Genomic DNA, 12,581 nt, shown 5'->3' on the forward strand with positions numbered 1-12,581 from the left:
TACAGAATTTTTACAAAAAAGTGACATTCATACCCACATACTCACATTTCCCACACTGTTCTAACAGTTTGTAACTTCTTTTTATATAATTTTAATTTTTCATAAATCACATTCCCTCTTTTCTTGCAAACTGCAAAATAACTTTCTACGCTGAATGTTAAAGCTTCTCCTATAAGTACAATCCAATACATACAAATTTTCTAAATTAAAAACACAGCTTCTAAACCATGGCAAGAGTTGATTATATTAGTGAAATTTCAAATTACAAAATGGATTGGAACTTTAAAGTAAGGGTTGTACATATATGGCATGCTACACCAAGGGACAAACCAAATTTTCTTCTATCAATTGAGTTAGTGCTTCAAGATGAAAAGGTATTTCAAATTATTCAATAATTTTCTATTTACTACACCAATACTGAATTATTCATCCTGACTTTAATTTCTCACTTATTTATTTGTAGGGAGAAAAAATTCATGCAACAATTTCACGATCTGTTGTCCATCGTTTTAGAGGAGAAAAAAATGCAATAAAAGAAATGGAATTGTATCTTATAAATACTTTTGTTGTTGAGCCTAATAATGTTCATTACAAAACAATTGCACATAAGTTTAAGCTAGAGTTTACACCAAAGACAATTGTTGTTGAGACAACTGATCCAGCTTTTGGTTTAAATATTTTTAAATTTAGATTATTTAATGATTTAAAAAATCACATTGACATTAATGACACTCAACTATTTGGTAAATAAAATTTTGCGTTGCTCTTAATAATTTTTTTTAACCAAAACATCACTATTTGATTTTTTTTTTTGTATAAATATGTCTATCTTGCAGATGTCATCGGACAAGTTGTTTGTCATGCTGAAAAATAAACTCATCAGCTCCGAAATGGTACAACAAGTCAATTTTTGAATGTTGTCATCGAAGATGATGAGTAAGATTGTGATTCAATTACTAATTTTTAATATTTTTCTACAATATTAATTTCTAATATATGGTTATTAATGCAGAAGGAAGACAATTACAGTAACATTTTGGGGGAAGTTTGTTGATAAAATTATGTCCCACTTGCACAATTTGATTGATGAACCTGTCATCGTAGTTATACAGCTTATAAGAGCGCATAAATTTCAAGGTATATCAACAATCTAACTTACACTTTAAATATCATATTCAGTTTTAAAAAAGTTACTGGTCTAACACTATGTTTAAGTTCATAGGGGTATATTCTGCACAGAATACATGGAATTCCTCCAAGATTTTGATTAATCCTGACCTTTCTCAAGTTAATGATTTTAAATCAAGGTTTTTGTTTTATACTATATTACTTTTATGTCCATACTAAAATAAAAATTACATGCATCACTAATATAAAAAGTGCAGATTAGGAACTGTGTCCGAAGCTACCCCTGAAATACTAAGTCAATCAATATCTCAACATAGTCTTTCTATTTCTGAAGAATTGGCTGCTGGAACTGTACAACTTAAAAATGTTAAAGAATTGCTTGATTCTGTGCAGGTAAAAGTCTCTATATTAATTTCACACTATATTTCAACAAGCTTACTTATATGCAATATATGACAAACTGTTCTATCACAATTGTTTTCATTTTTACAGGTTGGGCATTTATGGATTCTTACAAAAATAGTGAATTTGAAACTTAAAAATAATTGTTCATACCTAGATTGCATCAAGTGCCATAAGAGTGTCGAAGAAGTTGCCAAAAATACATTTTACTGCAAGAAATGTGGTCGTGATTATCAAACAGCTACTCACAGGTTTGAGATTAATATTATTTGCTTAGCACTAAAAAATTTAGCTAGATTTTATATTTAAACCAAAAATGCTATCAGGTATAGGGTTCATATTAAGGTTATGGATGATACAGGGATCGTCTCTTTATTGCTTTGGGACAACAAAGCAATCACATTCATTGAAAAATCTGCTTCTGAATTAAAAGATTGTTCGTTAGAGGTATATTATTTTTTAACATTGTTTTATGAATCCTAATACTAATAAAATTAATATCATATTAGATTTTTGATTCTCCGTACGAGTGTTCCTATCCGATTGAGTTGGATGTTCTTCTTAATAGAATCATCATGTTTAGAGTGAATGTTAAAGAAGAAAATATTGAATCACGTGATCGAGTATATGGAGTTATGAAGATCAATGACAACGAAGAACTGATAAATCAATACAAGAAGTCACTAAAAAAAGATGTTTTCACTGTATGTATGATTTTACTAGCAAAAAGAGTCATTTATAGTAGAATGTTAATTTTATCATTAAAAGAGGTGTCTAATCCTTTTTATTTATAAAAATAGGAACTTCATTTCAATGTTGAAGAAGGCTCAAATGCTAAGAAGGTATTCAACTTTCAATGATTTAAAAATAAAAATTGATAATGGATATTGCTATATTTATGTATTTTGTAAATAAATCTTTACTTTCTCCTTTTTGTCTTAGGATTTTGTGTATGATAATGAGAAAATCTCTCCTAAAAAGATATAAATTTCAAAAAGAGGCAAACCAAAAAGTGGAGGACCTATATCAGAAGTTACTAATGATGTTGACCAACTATCCAGTAACAAGGCCAAGAAGGTTATTAAGAAGGAGAAAAATCCATAAAGAAGTGGACGTGATGATTTTCCTTTAAAAACTTAACTACATTTTAAAAATTTTTAGCAATCTAGATTTAGGTATGATGCTGAATTAGTTTTAGTTTTGTGTTTTGTTTTATTTCTTTTAAGAATCATGACTCTATTATATCAAAGTTTTTCATTTCTTATGTTAACATTGTGGCTTAATATAAGTTAATTTACTGTATGAATCTAATTTTTATGTTTTACATGTATTTGTAAAGTTTATACATCCGCATTAGTTTTTCTTTTAAAATTGCAACTAAATAAGGTCCAACATTGATGTGTGTAGAAATTTAGCGTAATAACATCAGTAAGATCAGACAAAACAAGCTGATCATAAAGCATGAAACAAGAGTCGAGTCAAATAGAGTGAAACAAAATACCGAATTGTAGAATTGTTGTTTTGAGAACTCACTATCAACAACATAGACAATACCCTGAAGAAAAAGAAAATTTTTAGCTCAGGAACATGATAAAGACAAACTAATAAAATATATGTCATAGTATTTAATTCATATGACAATTACAACTTATAGCAGTATGAGTTATTTCTTTTGCTCCCTTCCTTTTTTTAATGGGAAAATCTGTCATTTCGAATTTCAAAACTCAAATATTAATGGACCTATCCTTTACCTTTCTCCACTTAAATGATGGATATAACTTCTTGATTATCTTACCAAAAAAAAAGGATACTTAATTTTTACAATGTAAAAATGATACTTATCACTAATCCCATAAGTTTCTATCAATATATACTCTTCTCCACTTGATTTATGATTACCACTTTTTTTCTCCTTTTATCAACAAAAAATAATTATTTTTCAAGGCAAAAATGATACTTATCACTGTCCCCGCCTCACTTCATCAAAAAAATTATCGCCAAAATAAGTTGCGTAAATCCTTTCACTTGGCAGTCTGTATACCTGGACAAAAATCATCAAACACTGAGAAAAAATTTATACAAGTAAGCATCTGTCATTTCGATCATACAACATATATGCCAGGAGCACAACCAAAAATGTACAAGAATATTAATATTAATCGTAATAGTAATATTACTATGTTATTTACTATATGAGATAAATGATAGATGGAATGATTGTGAGGCACATTAGGAACTGGAATCAATAGACCAAATAAAAAAATGACTATAGACTAGGAGGAGGAAGTGACAGAATCCAAAAATCGCTTACACACTATTCAAGTATTACTAACCGTAGAACTAATCCTCCAGGTGGAGTTGTGTGGACTATGCAAGCAATCAATGCCTTATGTCCTTCAGCAACACAACTTTCTGTCAAAAAAGTGTCTGACACAGTATCCGTCATTGACTCAGTTGAATTATGCACATTATTTGGAACTTCGACTGATGATTTATCAGCATTCGAACTAAATTCTCCCATATGCAGCTCTTGAGACTCTAACATGTTATTAGCTGAAGAGTTGACATTGTTCACCTGCAATATTGAAAATTTGTTCAACATAAATCTACTTATTCACATCATTTATCGACCCACTCCCTAAAAAAAATGCAAATACAAGTAGCAACCAAAAAAAAAGGAACATCTTCCCTTCCAGAGGAGTACCTCCGTCTCATTATTATGTCCAGGAAAATCCAATCTTAAAGCACCATTGACTTGAGAAGAAATCTGATGCAAAGACTATTGTGTCTGCACACACTGCACACACGAGAGGTAATTCTTATCCATAAATTGAAGTTCCTACAAAAGTATAGTGGATCAAAAATCTAGGAATAGAAAATAGGAGAAGAATTGTAGGTAACTGTAAGCAATAAATTCGATTGCTTAACTTGTCCCTCTTTACTTGAAGCTGGAACCCTGCATCTTGCATTTCAATTCCTTGGTTTACATTGACATCACTGTAATCTGAACGAAGAGTTTGTACATTGACAGTTGTTTCATGATCATACTAAGAATTCAATCTTTGTAAGGTTGACTGAGGTTGCATGGAGTACTGATTGTGACTAGAAATCTGTGAACTCTCTGGTGCAGCCTAGAAAACCACTAGATTAGCAATTAACCTTTACTAAGCAAAAGTAACAAGGAGAACTAGACCAAAATTTTCTACTTTACCTGTTGATTTGGCAGAAATATGTACTGAGTGAAAATGTCCAACATGAGACTAAGGAGCATGGGATGGTAAAGGAGGAATTCCCTGTTGATACATTACATATGGATGCAGAGCCACAATTTATTCGGGTGGAAGGTAGGTTGTCATCCCAAGCAAGGATGAAGGAGCAATAGGCATACCATGTACATGATCCAACTGGTGGAACCCTAGAAAAGAGAATATTGTGAACACAGACACAAGGAAAATCAAAGGAAAATTAGAACAATGCATTTTCCTTCTCTTTTTAATTTTCTATATGAAGGTGTGGAAGGGGTGTGCGTATGTGGGGGGGAGGGGGGAGTCATTCCTAATCATTTAGTGTTACTACATCCATAGTCAGCCGCAACTCTAGGATTATCTAAAAGATTCATAATTGACGATAACCATCCATAATAAGAGTCAGTCGGTTGAATTTTACTGATCAAGTAAAAGGTATTTATCTATAGATAAAGGTTCAACTTTGAAACTCAACTTATCATCTCTATTCTTGGAAGTTGAAAATATCTCAAATTATCCTATTGTCATTTTCCATAATTAAATGTTGTTGATTGCAACCTCAATAAACACCAACCTCTAAGATGCTATACCCACTCCCATATTTTCTACTTTGGACTAAGCAACTACTAAGCTTTTTGTCATAGATATTTGTCATTGTAATATGGATACATCAGTAATATTAGCAACGGTGTAAGTAATATATTCCAGGCCCATTCTAAATAATTACCGTTATAACTATGTAGACATTACCATATGTAAGAACAATGACATGCTATTTTTTTTCATTTACTTATATTTTTTTCATAAATTTTAATTACTGTATTAAACTTATTGTTATTATCCTAAGTGAACTCTTATGAAACTAATGTACCGATAGTGCAAAATCAAACTTTATTCATTAACAGTTAAAAAATGCCAGTTACATAGTAATAAACTATTTTGAAAGTGTCAATAACAGTTGATATTTCAGATTACTTATGGTTCCTCTGTCAAAATTATCACCACATTTCATCTTTCTTTTAAAATCTTTCAAATTTGCATATTAAATCAAAATTCTGAAGTCCTTATATATGGAAAATAAAAATAAATCTATTTTAGCACTAAGCAGATGCAACATACAGAATCAAAAACGACGTAGACAAAGTAATTTTAATAAAGGTATCATCTTTGATTACCACTCACATCTCTAATTTATATGCATCATCAGAAATAATTTTAATATTGCTTGAAATAATTAATTTTTTCTTAAGGCATGAACTAAAATAACATACAAATTTCTTCTACATGAAAAGGTGAATCCTCAAAGTACAGAAATCATTCTGCTGAGAGTGAAGAAATACAAGCACCATTGGCTGATATAACAAATGGTGAGCGACAAAATTGCTGATTTAATATAATTTAAAACTTACTTTCTAATACTCTTCTTATATAGGTATGCATGGTTACAACATATTTCCTGATCTAAATGTATTACCTGAAGATAATACAACTTTATTAGTTCTTTAAATTTTTCATTTGAACTAGATCCTAAGTTAAAACTTGGTTACTTCAATATAATTTTGCAAATAATATAGTAATATATTTTATTTAATTTCTAGATGTACAAACACATAATTTTCTGCCAGATTTAAATGAAACTTCAATAATGGAAGGTAAGTATTTTAAGTTCTCATGAGTTATCAGTTAAAAATAATATACATTGCAATACACAGACAGCTAATTAGTGTACATTCTTACTAGAAATCGAGGCAATAATAAACAACACTGTCATACAAGGTATGTTCCTAAAAAATATTTATTTATCTTTAAAAATTACATTATATTAGAAGAGAGTTTTTGAATCAACAATCTTTAATTTACAAAAAGTTTATTACATTTACATCTATATACAATCATAAATTTATATACATAATAGAACAACTTCAACATAACTTAGAAGATGAAGAAGAAGAAGAGTATCCAGGTATGACAATCATACTTTGTTTACTTCTCTTACTAATTAGATATAAAACTATCTTGATAAATATAGATAAATATCAAAAATTCAAACATATTAATTGATTTTGCCACCACTTTCTATAGATGTTGATATTGAATGTGGTGACATTTGCATTGAAGGTTCTTCTGAAAAACTCTTCATTTAATATTAAAATAATTTGATCATTTAAACCTAAAATGTTATGTCTTTAACTATATATACTTGCAATTATAGAATATTGGGATAGAGGAGATACTACATATGAATGTGGATATTGTGGAGCTATTTTTTGGTATGAAGAAAGAACACACAAGCATTACAAATAAAAAAAAAACAATTTTCACGTTGTGCTATCAACAAGGAAAAATAAAGCTTCCATACCTCAAGAAGCCTCCTCAAATTTTGGAACAACTATTGTTTGGATCAGGTTAGAGAATCATTGATTTTAATATTAGCATATTCATGTCTACCTATATTAACCTTCTTCATTATTCAATTTTTTTAACTATAGGTCCTAAATGTAGTCATTTTTTAAGAAACAATAAGGAGATATAACTCTATGTTCTCATTTACATCAATGGGAGGAAAGATGGATGCCTCAATCAATCAAACACGAGGGCCAAGAACATTCATATTATTTGGACAAAATTATCATCAAATTGGTAGTTTAATACATCCTGAAGGATCTATTCCAAAATTTGCACAGCTGTATATTTATGATACAGAAAATGAAGTTTCAAATAGAATTAATGCAGTCGGGTAAGTATTGTAACATCATTATATAATCTCATGAAATTAAAAAGTACTTTAAAGATCGTACTAATATAATATATCTTTTTTTAAAAGATAAAATTTTGATATAATATGTCTTTTGTAGTCGTGGATGGGATGTTAATAAGTTTTATGTTGAAATTGTTGCTGATCTAAAACAAATGCTTGGTGACAATAATGTGTTGGCCAAGACATTTAGAATGGTGAGAGATAGATTCCAAGAAAATAACTGCTCCAATGTGAAGTTGAAACTAATAGGAAAAAAAAGTACTGATGGTAGAAGATAAAACCTACCAACAATACCCGAAGTAGCTGCTTTGGTGGTTGGATATATTAATGCTTCTAGATCTGACCGTGATATCTTTATAGAAACATAATCTGGACAGCTGGAAAGGATCATTGAACTGAATGCTACACACTTAGGCCTACAATATCTTTTACTTTTTCCTTATGGTGAAGATGGGTATAGAGAGGATATTCCTTTAAGTTAAGGTGATAAGGGAAGGCAACGTGTTAGTATGCGTGAATTTTTTTTGTATAAAATTCAAGAAAGAAAAGGTGAAGTTCCTACCATTGCGGCTTCAAGAAGATTATTTCAGCAATTTTTAGTTGATGCCTATACAATGATAGAATCTTCTTGGCTGAAGTTTATTCGGACTCATAAAAAACAATTTAGAGTTGAGTTTTATAAGGTCCTATCAGATGCAATTTTACATGGAGACACTGATCCTTCATCGCAAGGTAAAAGAGTATTTTTACCATCAAGATTCACGGGAGGTGCACGATATATGCTTTAGAATTATCAAGATGCTATGGCAATATGCAAATGGGTTGGATATCCTGACCTTTTTATTACATTTACTTGCATTCCTAAGTGGCCAGAGATTGCTAGATTTGTAGAAAGAAGGGGGTTGAATACTGAAGATCGTCCAGATATTCTAAGTAGGATATTTAAAATTAAATTGGATCACTTGATAAAGAATTTAAAGGTCAATCAAGTATTTGGAAAAGTAAAAGCAGGTTTGTCATATTTACTATTTAATTTGAATATACATTAGGACACTCATAAATCATTTTATATATATATATATATATATATATTATTCTAACAATTTATTTCTAATAAACTTACTTGATTTATAATGCAGTGACATATACCATTGAGTTCCAAAAAAGAGGATTGCCTCATGCCCATATATTGCTTTTTCTTAATGAGAGCAATAAATTTTCTTGTGCATCAGATATTGATCGAATAATTTCAGTAGAAATACCAGATAAAGTTAATGATCCTCATTATTATGATGCTGTGAAAAATATGATGATGCATGGCCCATGTGGTTCTACTGGCAAATTTTCACCGTGCATGCAGAATGGTAAATGTACAAAGCACTTCCCTAAAAAGTTTGTTCACACAACAATAGTTGATGAAGAAGGGTATCCTGTTTACAGAAGAAGTAATAATTGTAGAACGAGTGAGAAAAATGGTATTCATTTGGATAGCAGATATGTGGTTCCACCCAATCGCAAGTTATTGCTAACATATGGTGCTCACTTTAACGTGGAATGGTGCAACCAATCAAGATCTATTAAATATTTATTCAAGTATATCAATAAAGAATATGACCGTGTGACTGCTGTTTTTTCACAAAATACACATGATGATGGTTCATCAACTGTTGATGAAATCAACACGTATTATGATTGTCACTACATATCATCATGTGAAGCTGCTTGGAGAATATTTTGATTTTTAATTCACCATAGAGAACCACCAGTGGAAAGACTATCATTCCATCTTGAAGATGAACAATGTGTCTTTTTTTCTGATGAGGATCCAATTGAAAATGTTACCAATAAATCAACTGTTAGGGAATCTCAATTTTCAAGTTGGTTTGAGGCTAAAAAGAAGTTTCCGGAAGCAAGAGATTTGACTTACACAAAATCCCCTCTTAAACTTTGGTGGGACAGAAGTTCAAAAAAAATGGGAAAGGAGAAAAAATTCTGCATTTTCTATTGGGAGGATCTTCTTTGTTACTCCAGGGAGTGGGGAGATATATTATCTCAGGTTGTTATTGAATGTAATTAAAGGGCCAATTTCCTATGTAGAACTTAGAAGAATCAACAACAATGACCATGCTACTTTTATAGATGCATGTTATGCACTTGGTTTGTTGGATGACGACAAAGAATACATTGATGCTATAAAGGAGGCAAGTACTTGGGGAACGCCATCTTATCTTTGACAATTGTTCGTCATGTTATTGATAGCTAATTAAATGTCACGACCTAAAGTTGTTTGGCAAACATCATGGCTACTACTTTTAGAAGATATCCTTTGTGAACAAAGAACATTACTGGATAACCCAGGTACAAATAATATAATTGAATAATAACAAAATCTTTTAAAATTGTTTCTATTTGTAATTCAAGTATATTTATTTAATTGCTATACAGACTAAACAAGAAATCCATATTAATACCTGAAATAGCTTTATTACTACTTCATTTCATTGGGTTTTCATGCTTCTTAATAATAAATTATTTTAATAATATTAGAATCATATATTTTAACATATATCTAGAAATGCATATTTCACTTCGAATTTATAGTAATTTGTGTAGTTTACTTATCCATCATATATAATGGTATTCTACGAAAAATTAATAAACTTTAGCAAACATCCATAAAATTCATATAAATAAAACTATTTAATTGACTTATATACATGATTATGTGCTTTATTTTTTATTATTATAATATTTTTGACCTTCATAAGCAGATCTAACAGATGATGAACTGAAAAATCGCTACTTGCAAAAGTTGGACAAGATTTTAAAAAGTTGTGGAAAAAGTTTTAACGAATTTCCAAAAATTCCAAAACCATGTTATGGTCATGAAGAAGTTGATTATACCAATACACTCATCAATGAGGAATTGTGCTATAATAGACGTAATTTGGAACAAGAATATCAACAACTATTAATGCAATTAACAGTTGAGCAGAAGTATGCATATGATAAAATCATGGCTGCAATGAACGAAGACAAAGGGAGATTATTCTTTTTATATGGTCACAGAGGAATAGGCAAAACTTTTATTTGGAAAACATTGTCGGCTGGCATACGCTCTAAAGGTGATATAGTACTAAATATTTCATCAAGTGGTATTGCATCTCTATTGTTACCAAGAGTATGGACAGCTCATTCAAGATTTGTGATTCCTCTGAATATAACTGAAGATTCAACATGCAACATTAAGCAAGGAAGTCCACTAGCTACGTTGATGGTTAAGGCAAAATTAATCATTTGGGATGAGGCATCAATGATGTATAGGTACTGTTTTGAAGCTCTTGATAAAAATTTAAGATATATTCTAAGATTTAAAGATCCATCAAACTTAGATCCACCATTTGGAGGAAAGACGATTGTTTTTTTGGAGGGGATTTTAGACAAATCTTACTGGTAATTACTAAAGGTACTAGGCAAGATATTGTTAATGCAACAATAAATTATTCCTATTTGGGGACGCACTGTCATATTCTAAAGCTGACAAAGAATATGAGATTGCAAGATAGTCGATTTGATGCAGATGTTACCGAGTTAGAATAATTTTCTAATTGGCTTTTGGCAATAGGTGATGGAAGGGTGGAATTTTCCATGGATAGCACTGAGAAAGTAAAAATACCTAAAGATATTCTCATAGATAATTGTGATGATCCAATATTTGGAATTGTAGAAAGTAAATATTTCAATTATTTGGAACATTACTGATATGAAATACCTTCAAGAAAGAGCAATTCTTGCACCTACTCTTCATATGGTGGAATCGGTGAATGATTATATGGTTTCTCTCAACAGTGGACAGGAGAAGTCATATTTAAGTTCCGATACAGTTTCCATGTCTGATCATTCATTTACATCTTTAGGACATGTGCATACACCTGAATTCCTAATTAGTATTAAATGCTCAGGTATTCCAAATCACTCTATCACTTTGAAGGTAGGTGTTCCTGTGATGTTGTTAAGAAATATAGATTAATCAGTAGGTTTGTGCAATGGCACAAGATTAATCATCACAAGACTTGAAAATCGAGTAATTGAAGCAAAAGTGTTATAAGGAAAAGAATGTGGCAATAAGGTTTTTATTCCGAGAATGTCACTTACTCAATCTGATTCACGAATTCCTTTTAAATTCCAACGAAGGCAGTTTCCAGTGATCATATCTTTTGCCATGACCATCAATAAAAGTCAAGGTCAATCATTGTGTAGGGTGGGATTATTTTTGAAGAAGCCTGTGTTTACTCATGGACAATTATATGTTGCCCTTTCTCGAGTAACATCTAGAAAAGGGTTGAAGATCTTATGTTATAATGAAGATGAGAAAATAACAAATAAAACTAAAAATGTAGTGTATAAAGAAGTCTTCTCTAATTTATAGGTAACTATTTTCTTCTACATGTAATCTACTTGGATATATTTTGCTTTCCCTTTTAAAGTAATATGTTATTAATCTTTATTGTATGAGTGTTTAATTTCTGTTATTTGTTAAAACTTGCACGTCTTTAATAGAGAAATGCAGAAACAACACTTATGAGGTCCTAAAAGCTCCAACAATCACCTAAAGATGTTTCCTTGGTGGACTCAGAAACACAAACAAAGATCATCAAATAGAGTAGAAAAGTACACATCAGAAAGTTTGTGCTACATCTCAGGAAATCAGAAGTTCAGAGAGACGTACATATAAAGAAAGGAAGAGCAAAGAGAGGAGCTTATCTTAAATTTGGAGAGTCGGTACACACAATGTGTTGGTGAAGAGATGTAGAATATCATCTCAAATATGAAGCTTCACAACCCAGAAAACAAACAACACTTTGCAGTCGTGGTTATAGAAGCTCCTAATTTGCTAACTAATGAATCTTAATGATGTTCGTCTGCAAAATAGAGAGAATGATTATATATTGTTCAGTTATTTATTTCCATCTCCTTGCAATTAACACTCCCACTTTTCTTAACACATGATTAAATAACTAAATTGCAGTCAAGAGAACCTTCTACTT

At 30.6% G+C, this 12,581-nt stretch overlaps 1 protein-coding gene and 1 pseudogene across 1 annotated transcript; both read left to right on the plus strand.

Annotated features, from left to right (window-relative positions):
- The first annotated feature begins 227 nt into the window (after positions 1–227).
- On the plus strand, positions 228–2,517 carry LOC124898780. Its single transcript, XM_047412730.1, has 9 exons — positions 228–374; positions 464–546; positions 1,013–1,137; positions 1,463–1,521; positions 1,621–1,781; positions 1,857–1,977; positions 2,040–2,234; positions 2,331–2,372; positions 2,473–2,517. The coding sequence occupies exons 1-9, from the start codon at positions 228–230 to the stop codon at positions 2,515–2,517; spliced, it is 978 nt and encodes a 325-aa protein (XP_047268686.1).
- Positions 2,518–6,420: 3,903 nt separating this feature from the next.
- On the plus strand, positions 6,421–11,962 carry LOC107861817 (annotated as a pseudogene).
- The last annotated feature ends 619 nt before the right edge of the window (positions 11,963–12,581 follow it).

Source organism: Capsicum annuum, chromosome 1 (genome assembly GCF_002878395.1).
Source record: "Capsicum annuum cultivar UCD-10X-F1 chromosome 1, UCD10Xv1.1, whole genome shotgun sequence".
Classification (NCBI taxonomy): domain Eukaryota; kingdom Viridiplantae; phylum Streptophyta; class Magnoliopsida; order Solanales; family Solanaceae; genus Capsicum; species Capsicum annuum.

Excerpts from the sequence above, each read along its gene's own strand:
- LOC124898780 (XM_047412730.1), top strand. The coding sequence starts at position 228 with ATGGCAAGAGTTGATTATATTAGTGAAATTTCAAATTACAAAATGGAT. Across the intron at positions 1,138-1,462 it reads AAGAGCGCATAAATTTCAAG|AATTGGCTGCTGGAACTGTA; the intron begins GTATATCAACAA and ends CTATTTCTGAAG. Across the intron at positions 1,782-1,856 it reads TATCAAACAGCTACTCACAG|GTATAGGGTTCATATTAAGG; the intron begins GTTTGAGATTAA and ends AAATGCTATCAG.